At 38.3% G+C, this 15,857-nt stretch overlaps 1 protein-coding gene across 4 annotated transcripts in view; it reads right to left on the reverse strand.

Annotated features, from left to right (window-relative positions):
* Positions 1 to 15,857, reverse strand: part of LOC575241 (serine/threonine-protein phosphatase 6 regulatory subunit 3) — a 57,319-nt gene that overhangs the window by 39,734 nt on the left and 1,728 nt on the right. For 2 of the 4 annotated variants that reach the window (XM_030987791.1, XM_030987788.1), the window contains exons 1-3: positions 4,935 to 5,120; positions 3,584 to 3,668; positions 751 to 830 (exon numbers count right to left, since the gene is read on the reverse strand). In XM_030987791.1, the coding sequence (XP_030843651.1) occupies positions 751 to 830; positions 3,584 to 3,668; positions 4,935 to 4,954 (185 nt within the window). In that variant the 5' untranslated portion in view covers positions 4,955 to 5,120. Of the gene's footprint in view, positions 1 to 750; positions 831 to 3,583; positions 3,669 to 4,934; positions 5,121 to 11,052; positions 11,157 to 15,857 lie in introns of those variants that run through there. The other 2 variants (XM_030987789.1, XM_030987790.1) reach the window with 2 other exon arrangements.

Below are 15,857 nucleotides of genomic sequence, written 5' to 3' on the forward strand. Positions count from 1 at the left end.
CAATAACTTGAGAATTATGCAATAACTCATGACTCGAGTCTCATTAAAAAAACATTATATAGCTCTGAGTCATTTCAAAGGACACACTAACCCTGCATTCAGACTACCAGCATTTTTCGAATAGCTAAACGAGTCTTGTATAGTTATATCTTACAGTTTAAGTACTTTTTTTCTAGTCCGAATGTCATTCAGCGAAATGCCTGTTTGAGCATCATTTTGAGGGCCCCACTCTAATCTGGAATAGTATCGTACGAAAATGGTATAACGGGACGGAGCTTATTGTGAGCATTCACTAATGATTTGTCAGCTGTCATGTCGTGTCACATTGTTCAAAAGTAGTGCCTTATTTTCATTAGCTTACCCATAAGCATATTTTCATTTTCATTGCTATTGAGGCAAAAGTGTTTCAAGAGGCTAGAGCTCTACTCTGATTTTGAAAAAAAAGGGAAAATCCCTCTTTTTTCCTCTCTAAGTTGTCACAACAACTCTGAATATCAAATAATCCCATGTATGCATGTTTTTAAGTATTTGATTGCCCACATTTTGTCAAATTTAAGCTCTTTATTTCTTCCCATTGCCATTTGATCTTTCGAATTGATTGGCGATCAAAATCTATTGTCCGATTTTTGTAAAATCGGAAGGAAACGGCCCCCGATTCAATAATGATTCCAGCACTACTTGAGCTTCTGAGACCAAAAGTGGTCTATGCTTATGTCTGTATCTTTTACCATAGCCTTGAAGTGTACTTACAAGTCTATCAGTTTCCTGTTCTGTCCTTTGCATTCTTGTAATACGTCGTCTTCTTCTAGTACTTCTGATAATGTGATATCCTAGAAGGAAAAGACAAGAGGAAACGAAGATTGAAACATTTGAGTTAATAACATCGTTTAACAATCTGCATGTGTTAACTTGAAAAACATTCTTTTTTTTACATCTCTAGTTGTCTTTGTAAGGCATTCATCAAACAGATTTTGGTAGGAATTCCTACATCGAGTTCCACCAGTCTGTGTTATTGAAGTACTTTGTTGTTTTGGATGGTTGCCACCATCCAAAGGATAACAAGAATGAACTGAATCAGTTGATGTCCCTTTAAATATGCGCTGACAATCTGGTTACAGGTAAACAAATTGCAAATTTCTTCGTAAATTGTAATAAAAATCATTCACAAGATTAAGAATGAGAGATGCATCCACTCAAAAGTTCTTGAACTGAAGAAAAAAGCAATTCTTATGTTGATTAACCCCAAACAGGCGAGATTGTTTTGGTGCCCTCTCAGACAAGCTTCTTGATCGTGGAATGAAAGAATAATCTGACATCTGGCACATACATCCAGATAGGACAGCTCCTAATTCCAAAGATATACAAGACTGAAGACTCAGACCAGAAAGCAAAGAAAGCTCGCTGCATAAAAAGGGGGGGGGAATCATCTTTGAGCAATTACAGCTCATGTCCAGGGGGTAGATTTTGCCCCCCCCCCCCCCACAAGATTCTGGGGTTAATACAAAGGCTGTTCATCGCAGTATATTATTGTATTGTACAGAAAGCAAATTTATAGCAAGCGCAAGGAAAGGGTGTCAAGTGTCACTACAAGATCACAACATTGTGCGATAAGCACAGGAGGAAGTACGCATCCCTGGGGCACCCCTGGATAGGTGGGTCTGGGGGACAGACTAGCACCCACCAGAAACTGGGCTGAACCCGGTTTCAGTCAGAGCCACTTTCTGCCAGGATATGACTGTATGCATGTCTTCCCCTGCCAGAGCCGGGCATGGAAATCACTACACTTAGACTGATATCCCCTCTACGAGATCCCAACGGATCAAATAACCTTGGAGAGAAATACTCTGAAGAGAGAGAGAGAACAGGACAGACTATAAAACCATGTGCTGTGTTTAGAAGAAGCTAGGAATACAGGACTCAAGCTGTCTCATGCATGAAATTTAGTGAGATGGAGAGAGGGAGAGGGCATTACCCCTTTCTAAAGCTCAATGAAAATGCAGCATTTATCTAATATTACCAGTCCAAAGTACTCTCTTTTCCCTTCATATAACTTCTTCTTTATTCACCTACATACATGTATATGCCTAATAACCTCATTATTCAACACAGGTCTGGATTCGCTCCAGACCGCTCATTTCTAAACAGGATTCGATTCAGGCGATTACTTCAATTTTTAAACCTGATGAATAAAGAAAGACAAATTTCAGAGAGGGTGTCAGGTAATTCTCCCGTCGTGAGTCACGTTCTGTGAATTTGCGGGGAAAGGGTAGGAAGTGATTCATTTTGACCTGGCACAAAGTATGCCGCTCAGTCCGAAACTACCGAGATGCAGCCTCGTTCCGACTGTCAGGCAGGTTGTATTGAAGGCCCAACACTACCACGTACTCGGGACACATGGGTCTACTGTAAACGCTGTAATTTTCGAGTGATTAATTTTTCGCGCTGAGCGACTAGTACTTTCAAAACACTGATAAGAATTGTCATGCTTATATTTTTTGCGAGTTCTAAAATTTTTGCTTGCCGATCTTAGCGCTGAATCCATGAAAAAATAATTTACTGCGAATACTTCCGCGTTTTCAGTAAATCTAAGTCCAGGACCACCACCCCCCCCCCCCAAAAAAAAAAATGTTTTGATAAGGGGCTAATGAATACAGATCCTACCAATTTCAATTCCCTGACCCCCTCTTAAAAGTTAGGTGGCTGTATGAAAATAATCTTAAAAAGTGGTTTACATAGAGTTTCTAGGGTTTCCCCATACAAGCATTGCAGGAAGTATTGCACAGACAGACTACTTAGCCTCTGACTTCCATAACAAAACAAAAGATGGTCCAAGGGCCTGTTTCCAGAGGTTTCCCAAAGGTTGCAGTTTCCATATGTGAATGAAATGCACTAGAAAACTTGTGGTTTCCATGGAAACACTCAAAACACTCACAAATTAGTGAAACTAATTTTTTTTTAATAGGTTTCTCAAACAAGGACCATTTCTGACATATCTAAGAGGAAGATCACAAGGACAGCATGTCAATGTGCAGTTTTTACGATGGATCAATATATCCATTTCAAGTTGTTATGAGAACCTGGCTTATAATCCATACTGTATCCAGGTTACTGTTGTTTCTGGAAGCCTTTTTCAACCAAGTAGGATTCTAAACATTTGTCACACAATAACTTACGAAGCATGCTGGCATGACAACCCACATACCACTACTCCACCAGGCAATACTAGTATAGATATTATGCTGCAACTGTGAACTACGATGACGACTTTGCACACAATAGAATTTTCTTCATCATGTGCACCCTTCCAGAAAAAATGTCGGAAGGATTGTATTGATGTACAATTTTTATCCCAAAATGCAGGGCTCAACAATAATGTTTTTTGAAGGAGATGCGCATCAAGCATTTTACAGTCAGTATGCATGAGCCCTATGTCAATTTTTTTTTTTTTTTTTTTTTTTTTGGGGGGGGGGGGGGGGGGGTCCAGACTTAATTTGCAAGGGGTTTACAAGTTTCCACCAGGATGAAATTTCACAATTAAGACCGTTGACTCCCTCCTTTACAAACTGATATGTATATATCTTACCTCTTTTTCTAGCAACGTGTCAATATGTGACGTCGTCGGCATTCCAAACCTCCAAAACATGGCGAAGGTATCCGAGGCAGCATGCCTGTTAGAGAAAAAATAAGAGAATGAACGTTTAAATTTTCCAATCATTTGCAGACATTATGGAAGTTGCGTGTTCTGTAATGATGATGGCTAGTGACATTGAAGACAAGTCCCTAACCACATAGCACATGTGAAACCAATCAAAGCTGGCATCAATTTTTTTTTGTTTAAACCACAAGCACTTGTGAGCAATAATTGGAGCAGAATATCAGAAGGAAGTTCCACATAGAAAAATACATGTACGATAGGCAATTATGAAATGTCTAGTACATTATGGGAATTCCCCTTCCTGATATTGGATGTAAATCCATTACTGTAGAAAGTGGGTAATGATGGTGGTTCACGGCATGGACATTTACATGCCGCTCTATTTCTGTTCAAATGCACAGGATCCCTTAAATAAAACATGCTTGAAATTGCTGCATCAAGAACCAAGGTCAGGCTTTATTTACGATAAATAACAAGTTCAATACTTGCATTGGTTTGTACATGTACTGGACATGTACAGTATGTACAGAGCTATGACAATATTGGACGAATCGAATGTATGTGTACTTTCATACACATAAGAAACCACATCTTTAAACAGTGCAAGTAAAATGACAAGATATGGCCAAGATATGAGATGCATGCAATGATCGATGATTCAGAAATTGAGCTGAATGCACTGTAAAAATGTACACTGTAGGCAGAGGAGTTGTACTAGTAAAATCCCGGAACCTGGACAAAAATGAAAATAAAAACCTTCACGGTAACCCCCTGTTCGTACAGAATGCGGTAAAATCCCAGGGTAGGAACCCACTATGTGTATAGAAAGAAGCAATGTTATGGGTGGTGGGGTTCGGGGGAGGGGAGAGGGGAGAGGGGGGAGGGGGCAAGTATCTGCACACGGTGCCCCTTACGGTCCTTGCACACTCATCTAGGAATGATGCCATACAGCTTTGAACAAGTTACACAACACAGTACATGTACGTGTAAATGTTCATGTACATTAAGACAAATAAGAAACAAACAAAACAAACATAAAAGCGGCAGGTTTCACGTGTACATGAATGGCAACTGCGCGCAATAAAGGTCCTGCACGTATTCACTGAGCCCTGGGTTAACGATATACAGAAAAGTGAAACGCATTACAATTTAAGTCATCATTCATGTTAGATGTAAACGAGGCCCGACAGTCACTCCTCTGCATGCACTTCTCATTACACACCTTACAATCTCACAAGAGAGAAAAAATGGTACATCACCACCACAATCCAATACTCACATCCTTAGTGACCTATACATGAATATATTCCTCTAAAAAAATCCACCGTCTATAAATCAGTCTGTCACTTCACTCAAAAATCCACACACAATTCAAGTGTGTTTCCTGCCCAGCTGAGTATATCCTGTACAATACGTGTATATACCAATGTGTAAATATCCGGCTAGGCTAGCATCGTGGACTCGAGACGTTACACTATTGACTAACCGAGCACTTCATCACTACAGTACGTGAATGTACGAGGTTACAGGTAGTTGTTCAAGCGTAGCTTACAAATCTGGTCCAAATAACTGAGCTAGACGATTCCTTTTCACTTTTTGCTGTCATGTTTCCAAGGTTCTTCCCTTTTCCTCTTTCAAGAAAAATAGCTGTCTTATCGGACAGTTCCACGCAAACGGTTCACAATAATAAGCAGATGGAGTGAATTACCAAGGAATTATCGAAACCTTGCGACCTCAATAGATGGGTATGACTACCACAATGACTGTGTGTAAAACATATCGAGCTCACTCGCCGAGTCTACCTACATGTATTAGTCATGCAGTTAAATTTGAAGGCTAGTCTTTACTTCGATACCTTTTTTTAGCATACTTTTATAAACAATTTGTAAATTGTGCTGGTTGTATAGTAAATTAATGTCCATAGTTATTTTTCAGACATTTGCTGGATATATATGTAATTCTCAGTCTTGCATAATGTACCCACTTGTAGGTAGTATAAGTACCTAACTTGTAGATTATGTGTATATGTACAAACAAAATAAATATTTACTGGTATCTTTTTGAAAAATATATATTTAATCTGGAATTACATACCCCTGTAGACTGAACAGACCATCTCTTTGAATGCCTCAAAGGCTCATTCAGATATGCAGTAGTGAACCCCCGCAGAAAAAACAAAACACTGTCACGTTTCTTTGGGGGGGGTTAAGGCGTAAATAAATAGCAATTGTGCGTATTCAGTCACTCAGCTCTGCGTTATGAGATACAGAAATGTGACGCATATTACACCTTTTTCTTTACATGTCCCTCAAGGGTCATTTCACATGGGTGTCGAGGACTCCTACACGTGAGACATAGAGCTCGACCTAAAGTTGATTTCACTCCGGGAGCCTTAAAAATAGACTCTTTTTACTTCTAGTCTCATGTGTACTGTAATGTGTGCTGTACAATATGATGCCTGAAATCCCATAAGGGGGCCTGGCCCCTGTTTCATAAAACTCTTTATCAATGGCAAATGCTAAATTTCTATGACAAATTTGCTTTCAGCCAATCAAATGCCACGATTTCAGTAGCTTATAACAGTTATTGTTACTTGTTATTGATAAAACTTTTATGAAACGGGGTCTAGGCCCTGACACCCTGGAAAAGGACAACTACAATGTAGTCGCCATACATGTAGATACAACTGGGAAGCACTGAAATGTCCATCTAGGATCTAATTACAGGGACGCATTAGACCTATTTCACAATTTCTACTTCACTTCCTCATCATCCAACCAACACCTTCCTGTCGAATCCTGTGCCGTTAGCAACGGCTGGTCTCAAGAGCGAGACATGTGTCAAATCGCCAGGGCAACACGACAGGCAAAACATCGCATCAAGTTCGTGTAATGAGACATAGGCAATGTGCGGTGTTGAGATTCATCAGTGATGCAATCAAATTTTGTTCTCCGCGCTCGCTCGTGAGGCTCATCACTTATATTTAGAGAGTTAACCTGGCCTATTTCCGTGAAGGATGGATGACATCATCATTGCCACTACCTGTCACCTTGAAAGGTATGTTCCACTCAAGGAGGAGGACACAGATTCAAATCCCCACAAGGTGCTTACAGGTACTGTCTTTACCCTAGGGAAATTAAAGGCATTGTAAGATACACTGAATGTCAGTTGTCACATTGACAAAATAACAAATTGACTGAAATAACAGTATAATCGTATGAACAGTCAAACCTGCGTTAGTGACCACCTGTCTACAAAGACCACGTTTTTTGTTTCCCTTGAAAATGGTTTCTCATTTAAACATGTACTAAAGGAACCTGCCTACAAAGAACAGTTTGAGGGTTTCCCTTGGGCGGTCGCTATAGACAGGGACTGTATAGTGATTTGTATTTCTTTCACCTCCATGCAACATGGGTAGAAATTAATTTTGAAACAACACAAATAGCCCCCCCCCCCCCTGCAACAAAAGTACCATCAACCAGCACTACATTGACATTCTTCCCACAGTAACTGCTGCCGATGGACTATCTCTATAGGGTCCAAGGTATTAAACAACTACCGGTATACCGTTTCTGAAACTCTAAAACTTGTGTGCTTTTTACACAAACACAATAAATGTGAAAATACACAAGTCTACAACGTAATGTATAACTGCAAAACTATGTTAATGGATCAAACAAAAATGTGGAATGAAATTAGAGGTCTGTAAAATTGCACAGGCATTTTAACGAGACTTACATTTTGTAAATTTGGCTTATGTCACCCAATCATGAATTTCTTTTCACTTCCCGTTTATATCAAGAGTCATTTACAAGTAATGTACATGTACAATACCTATAATTTTGTACTTTGAACTGAGAAATGGAATGTCAGACAACAGTCATTTACAACCAGGAAAGAGGAAGAGAAAGGGAAGCAAAAAAACATGCACTGATGCATCGTGTCTATTCACTATGGGCAGTTCAGACTTCAGAACGTAATCCTTCAGAACGTAATCCTTCCCGTTGTTTTCTACAGGGCTAGCATGCCATCCCATCGGTCGTGTTGACATGACATTCAGAGGACCTTCGTTGACAATACGGGTACATGTCCAAAGAGCAACTCGGCTGCATTGATGTATACATTGCTAATATAGGTTACAAGTATCATCATCATCATCATCATCACAAAGGTTATGGTAGTTGACCCACATGTGACCCACTGACTGTACAATGGTTTGTTTACACTCGTCAGTAAAACTCTACTGTCAGTATACATGTAGTTACATGCAAAAATGTTAAACCTCTTCAATGCTGTTTGCATCCAAATTGTCTGGTATTTACAAGTGAATGAGTTTTACTCTTTGTATTAGGCATGTTTTGGCCTACCAAATTCTATTTTGCCCAAAAGATTTCCCTACAATGCAATGTGAATGATCACATGATGCTATTTTTTTTGTAACCAGCTTTCCATTTCACATTCATCGCATTTAAAATATCATACACTGTACAAATGTAGGTGATCTTTACAGAACACTTTGTTTGTACTCAATTCAGAGTTCCTATGGAATTTTGTTAACATAAAAAATCTTTTGCAAATTGATCTTTTAGAAACAATCATTATCAAAAGATATATTTCCTGTATACTGCCAGCTTTAAAATCACCTCCACCAATACTCCAAGGCTTTGAGTATTTAATCATCTGCATTTTGGACTTTTGGTGTAGCACTGCATGGCCGTTTTTTTAGACCAAAAGAATAGCTACATATTCGTGTACAGTGAGAACCAGTTTCTATTTTTGGCTCGAGAGGCACAGCCACAAATCAAAGACTGGAGAGAGAGAGAGCGTTGGAGGTGCACGTCGCTCATGCATCTGACAGAGTTGCTGGCTCATAGTTTCCGCCATACTAAAGGCCTATTTCCGTTGCTTAATCTGTGCAACCATCGCATTGACTCTGGCTGGGCCCACGTTAACATACACGTGAATCATGTTTGGAGTCCAAACTCCAATGCAACAAGAAATATGCAATATCTCTCTCCCTGGTTACCTTTTGAGGAAACCACACAGGGACGTCTCTCAAATTTGGTCTAAAACAAACAGCTCAACACAAAAGGTTTACCCATAAAAAATAGGACAATGCTTGAATAATGCACTATAAACAGAGGAGTTCATGTACTTTGTATCCTAGTCCTACACTGGCATATTTCCCAGTTCACTGCGCACTTATTAAACAATATTCACATCAAGAGGGAGGTCATCACCCCCCCCCCCCCCAGGAAAATCAAGTAACCTGTGAAAATGAGTCGGCAAAACGTGCGATACATAAAAAATTCATGTATGTACACAGGAAATATTCTATGCCAACTGTCGTATGGTAATAAGGGTTTTACTTTCATAAATCACTGTCATGTACTGAAACAGATGACAAGATAATGAATTCCTGTAAAATTATCATCAATGTGGAGGGAGAGAGAAAAAATGAAGAGGAAATTGGATCACTCTACAGCATTGGGGGAAAATCTGCAATTCAAAAATCTATGTTTTTCCGAACTTTTGATTATACAGTGATACAAACTAATTTGCTATACTGGTATAATATAAGGCTGTAATATTGATACCGCTATAAATACATTTTGGATGGATAATAGCATGTTAGAATCGCTAATTTTGATATTTCAAGATACGCAAATTTCCAGGCTAATCGATTTGTTTAAAATCATTGTACAACTGAAGAAACCTGACAAAATGAAATTTTCTCTCATAAAATAAAGAGGCCAATACTGAGACTATGACCTTTGACCCTTGACCCAGTGATCAAGCCAGGCAATTATCAAAACTTTCTTTTCCATGCTTATGGTATAGTGCACAATCATTCACTCATGCAAATGGTGGAGCAACTGATCATGCATATATGCATTTACATGTATGTGATCAATAAGACCTGCTGGATACCCACTTACAAAAAGGGGAGGGGGGACTTAAACAATGATTAAGAAAAAAAAAGATGAAGAAAATATTTCAAAATATCCTGTCAGACACGACTATCCACTCCATAAGGATGTTATTCCCTTGTATGAACACATAGAAATGCAGTTGAGCTAGGCAGATAACGTTGGCTTGACAAGGCCCTGTAGACACCCTGTAAAATACATGAACAACAGAAAAAGTATCCATAGCATTGACCATCGCTGAGGTTTGTCAGAAAACATCAGCGCGAAGGGACGCGTAGTATGCAATTAGACAATCCAAATCCTGCCATAATAATTCCAAACCAGACAGAAGCATACCTGCCAACATTTGAAAATAAGAAATCTGCACCCTAACCATGGTCATGTACATGTACGCAGCGGCAGTGTACTGGCAATACGCAGTAAAGCTGTACAAAAAAGGGAATACAAATCCACTGTTTGATTGTGCAGCCATTTAAAGTACGCAATATGCAAATTCTCAAATCGCGACAGATGATAAAACAAGATAAATTTTGCTTTACAAAAATAAAAAATAAATATTTCAGAATTTTTGAAAATCAGAATATTGAGAATTTTTAGGAAAAAGAAATTTGAGGCCCGATTAATCTCAAGTCCTGATTATCCATCTTGAAAGGGATCCCCCCCCCCCAAAAAAAAAAAAATGTGGATATAAAAATAGCAACCAAGTGAACTAACCAAACCAATTCAACAACAAAAAATAATAATAGCAACTTGGAGACAGAGGGAGCCTTAGAAGTTCTCAGTCTGGCACTTTTGATTTAATTGGTGGTGGAGTAACTAGAGACATGAGGGAGGAGGGAAAACAAAAAAGATATGATAATACACTGCCTTTCTCCAAAATATTACACAGGGTATACATCCCAGGGTCCACTTATCCAACTGTCAAATTTTAACAAATGATGATAGTAACAAACAGATAAAAATGAAAAAGAATGAAACAGAAAAGTTTGAAGTCCAAGAGCCAGGTCCAAATACAAAATCAAAATGCTACCTACATAAAAAGAAAATGACAGAGCCCTTGGAATAACAGGGGTACATGTACCGGTTGGTTTTACGGTACAATGCCTGAAAAGAAAGCTACAGACTCATGTTCTGTACAAACAATACAAATCTTGAAAAGACCTGAAACGGCAAAATCTGGAAAAGGCCTGAAACTGGCATCCCTGAAACAAAACTAATCTTTCAAAAGAAAAGTGCCCTTATGGCCAAAGAATATGCAAATGAACTGAACAAAGATATGCTTTTCCAAATAATAAGTCGCAAAGATTTCAGGTTGACTATCGAAAAAGGCCCAAATAAACTGCACATGACGGGGGAAAGTCTTATCGATCACAAAAAACAAAGAGTTAGCATATCAAGCAAGATACAAATGGATTTCATTCATATGTTGGTACCAAGACAAGACAATGATACTATTACTATACTCACATCATTGCAAATGCTTCGCTGCGATTATTTTCCGCTCACTGCCCCCGGGCTGACAGAGTTACTGAGCCCCCAAAATAGATCGAGCTACACAGACAGGATAGATCCTAAGGACGTGTAATGGATGATGAAGGAAGCCACAGATAGGTAAGCGTGCAGGCAGGCAGGAGTTGGGAAATGGAGAAGAAAAATGACGGGAAAAGGAGAAAGAAACGGCACACTAATGAAATGACAGTTAGCAAGGCTTTTAAAGACAAACTGCTAAAGAGAATAGAGTGGTGAAGTGTGACATCATCAAAAATCTAATTTTAGAATTTCTCAATTTTTTTCTTCATTTTCCGAAAGAGCATCAAAAATAATGTCCAAATGTCGAAAACCAATTGAATATGTAAGTATTGCCTGAGATATTACCATCTGAATAAATAGCTGTGTTATTTTGCTTTGGAACATAACATTACGAGCCAGAGCAAAATAACACTGAGCTCCTATAGGAAATCTTTTTCAATTGGTTTTCAACATTTGGACATTATTTTGATGCTTTTTTGGAAAATGAAGAAAAAGTTGAGAAATTCTAAAAGTAGATTTTTTATGATGTCACAGCTTCAGTACTCTATAGGAAATCCAACCATAAGATATATGAATGTGCTAGTGCTAGGGATAGGATAGTAAAAGAGCCATTGTGAACACCACATATTGCTTGCATACTTGGGAGAGTCCAAATGATCTACTACATGCTTAAAGTTGCTCAAGCGTGGGTATATAGAGGGCAGCACACGGTATATGCACAGGAACATTAATACTAATTTGCTCAGTATTATGTAGTGATCGGGAGTGATCGCCAGGTTGCCTACTTCACAAATGACTACATGTATATACCCACGCATGAACATCTTTAAGAGCAGGATAGGGGCACAGAAGAAAAGTAAACATTGAAATTTGAATGTAGTAGTATATGGTGATACATTATATGAGAATTAACTTGCAACATTTGAGAACACGAAAAACATGAATTCACTGAACTACATTGCACATTACACATAACGATCACAATTCTCTCCACCTTTCCCCCCTCTCCATTTCCGGACCAAAAATTTATGACTCAAAGAGAAAAAAAGGGGAATAATTCAAACAGGCATTCTTTAAACCTCACATTCATGTTACTCGGAGGTGTCGTAGTATAGTGGATACGTCACCGGACTGTTGATCACACGGTTTGCGATTCTTGTCCCGCCGTGACACTATTGTCCTTTAGCAAGACATTAATCTACATTTGCCACTCTCCACCCAGGTCAAGTAACCCACTACCCAGTCAGAACACACTCCTTGAATGCTTTAGCGCCTTATTGTGGCAGCTCAGCTACAGCAATAATAAACCTTGTATTAAGCGCAGTAGAGTGTATTCATATAGTAGCTGCGCTATATAAATTGACCTTCATCATTATAAAACCTTACCACATCACTTTCAACTGTATGTGATGTTCTACAGACTACACTGCACATGTATACAGCCGACTAAATGGTACATGGACATGTTCATAGGTAATTCATACTTTCTACATCTACCTGTTCCCCCTTGCATTAAGCCCGCCATTATATTGGCAGGGCTCCTCTACCGTAAATTCCCCAAGATTGCGAAGCAAGTGCAACTCTTAATTCCAGAAGGGGAAGGCCCAATTTGCGACTTCCCTTGACATCATTCTTTCAGTAGTCTAACATTTTCAGACCACCGCACCCAAATCCAAATTCAAGGGAAAAGGTCAGAATATCTGCTATAGAATCACAGATGATGATAATCCCTTCTTGGACGGCACATTTGTAACAGTGACATCCAAATGCACTTCAAAAGAGCTTTTGAAATGACCCTGGTATTCGCCCCAGCAATCTAATCAACGCCGAGTGAATTTCTGGGAATAATCTAACCAGGTACCCATATACCTCACCTGGGTCAAGTGTGGCAAATATTGATTAATGTCCGACAGAATGTAATTAATTGTAAAAACTTCTAGTTTTCAAATAAGCCACAAATATAAAACACCCTAAAAAAAGGGTACGACTGTGTGTATGAAATATGAGTGGTAGTGAACATTTTTAAGTTTTGGCTCAAGAAAACACCAAGTCATTCATTCAAGGAGGTAATCCTTGAATGAGACTATACCTGTTCCTTACACAGTCTTGCCACTAGATGGAGCTGTAGAGAGTAATTCTAATCACTGCATGGATCTTACATGTAGGTAATGAATGGAAAGGCAAAACTTTTGATAGGGGCGATGGACACAGCATTGTTCTACTTGTACTTCAATATGAATCTGCATGGGTATAATAAGGAATCAGAAATTTGAAATTAAACCAAAATTTTTTCATGAATTTGGACTTTAAAAGAAATGCATGAAAACCATCCACTCCCTCCTTTAATCAGCTGGCACACGTTCAGTACTGGTAGCCATTTAGGTATCAAGGCTTTTAGAATGATGTGGCGCATAAAGTAATTTTCTCATTTTTTTTATTTTTTAAAGCAGTTATGAAAGTAGTGAAAAGGATACACACACATCACATGTAACCTACTATTTGTCAACATATAAATGATGTATAGACTGAAATGTTGATACCATTAATGTATATTTTTTTCATTTATTGAACAAGAACTAAACATTTCATCTTTCTGAAGGCTGTGAGTGTGAACCGTTTCCTATATTTATACATGTACATGTACATGTAAGTCGGTCATCGCATTTCACAGATTTTGGCTACTTGACTTTAATGTTTGCTTGGCTATGCTTGACTAATGGAAATAACATTGGACTGCCACTAAAGTGAAAAGCAGTGGTTTTGGTCCAGAGCGATAAAAGAAAAAAAACTTGCTGAAGATGTGATCAAGCACACAATAATCTATTATAGGTATATCAGCTTCCCGTAAGGATGTTCTGCTGTGATTTTCATGCGCTCCTTAGCACATAGGCCCAACTGATTATGTATTCACCATGGAATTTAACCTTTTCTTCGTTTTTTACCTACAAATTGGACATACGTAGTACCTTTAGAAGTTTAAGGTTTTTCTCAAGTCTTACTTAAGTTTGAAAAATTCTCATTTTCGTCATATTTAAAGATAATAGGTGAGTTCTGGTAACGCATTGCCTTGTGAAAGAAAAGGTATGGAATGCATCAGAAAAAGTTGATTATGTAGCATGTAAGTATTGGTGTGTACTGCAAGGTTCTGGAGTCATCAAATTCATAACAAATTTGGCTCAGTCTTAAAGTAACGAGCACACTACACAGAAAAATGTATATGGGACAACACAAATGGTGTCGGGGCTAGTCCTACTTGATTTCCTTATCTTTCTATGCTCAGTACTCGGCCAGTATACATTTTCTTCCAAAATTGTTTGGCACATGACATTTATTTGTAATCTTGAACATTCAGTGTAAGTTTTGTTAGATTCTGTGAGAATTGATTTTCTTTTTTTAACCAGAACTCAAGTTTATCTTTAAGGTACAAACTGGCAAGTTGTACTGAAACAATTGTTGATTTTTCTATTTAATGTGTGTACCTATGCTAAGAGTGTGTCACTTATATGTGAAGTGCGTCACCTGTTTAATTAAAGCACGACATGTCACTGTCAGTGTATCATATTACATAGAGGTCTAATTGGCTTTGTCATAGTGCTCTCTACTTATAAAGTGAGCCCTCTCTCGCTTAAATTCTAAACTGCTCGATCGGCCAACGAGAGCGCGTTATTTGATTTTATCTCACCGTACAGCGCTCAATGCATAAAGTTCTATGTGTGGGTTGGGTGTCCGGAAACTTACCAAACTAAATCTAAAACTTCTCTTTTGCCTTCAGATTTAACAGAAAATATTTATCAAATAGCATCAGGAATAATAATATTGTCCAACATAACTTAGAAGATTTATGAAATATTGCCTGTAAACTTCTTTAAATTGTCATTATAAATGATTAAATCAATTGTCCGGACACACCTCTGGATATATTACTTACTAGTACTACATGTAGGGCAAACATTGCTCCATCTCCCATGAAGAACGTTAGCTTACATTTAGCGCAAGCGCAAAACGTTCATCCGAACTCAGCCAATCGCAACCTCATTTTACTAAATTGGGCCGACAAGGGCCCTTCTTATTGGCTTCCGCTGTCTTCCATTCACTCAATGCTACAAGATATTTGTGCGAGGAGCAAGCTTGCGATTTTTCCATACCAAACTTATATTTCAGTCAAAGTCTTATTTGTTATGATTTTTTCACTCAAGTATTTCACTTAAATCCAAGTCTTACGTAAATATTTTTTAAGTTTGAACAATTCTCATTTTCGTCATATTTCAGATAAAAACTGGAAATTTCTTCTGAGATGTTCATTAATTTTTCTATTTAATGTGTGCAATGCTTGTTTGCGTCAGTTATGTATGAAGTGCGTCACCTGTTTAAAGCATGACATGTCAAAATCTCTGTGTGACGTAATATTAGGGTGTCTGAACGATTTTTCAATTTTCAATTTGGGATCGTTTTTCACCATTTTTGTTTGATATTTGAATTTAAAATGTAATCAGAATAATACATTTCAAATTTCAAGTCTCGCCGATGTTTCTATCAAAAGATACAGCCCCTTCAAAACGCTGAAATATTCATAGCATTTTGCTCAGAATCGACGAAAAAGACGTACACGCAGAGTTATGTTGTTTTGCTAAATTTAGCCAAACAGCTGTATCGCGCGATATGCAAGCGTATGCATATCGTACGCAAGTTGCTCAGCCAATGCGCGACTTGCAAGCTTGAGCTACGCTGTCTCCGCGACACGT

Source organism: Strongylocentrotus purpuratus, unplaced genomic scaffold (genome assembly GCF_000002235.5).
Source record: "Strongylocentrotus purpuratus isolate Spur 01 unplaced genomic scaffold, Spur_5.0 spur5_scaffold_17, whole genome shotgun sequence".
Taxonomy (NCBI): domain Eukaryota; kingdom Metazoa; phylum Echinodermata; class Echinoidea; order Camarodonta; family Strongylocentrotidae; genus Strongylocentrotus; species Strongylocentrotus purpuratus.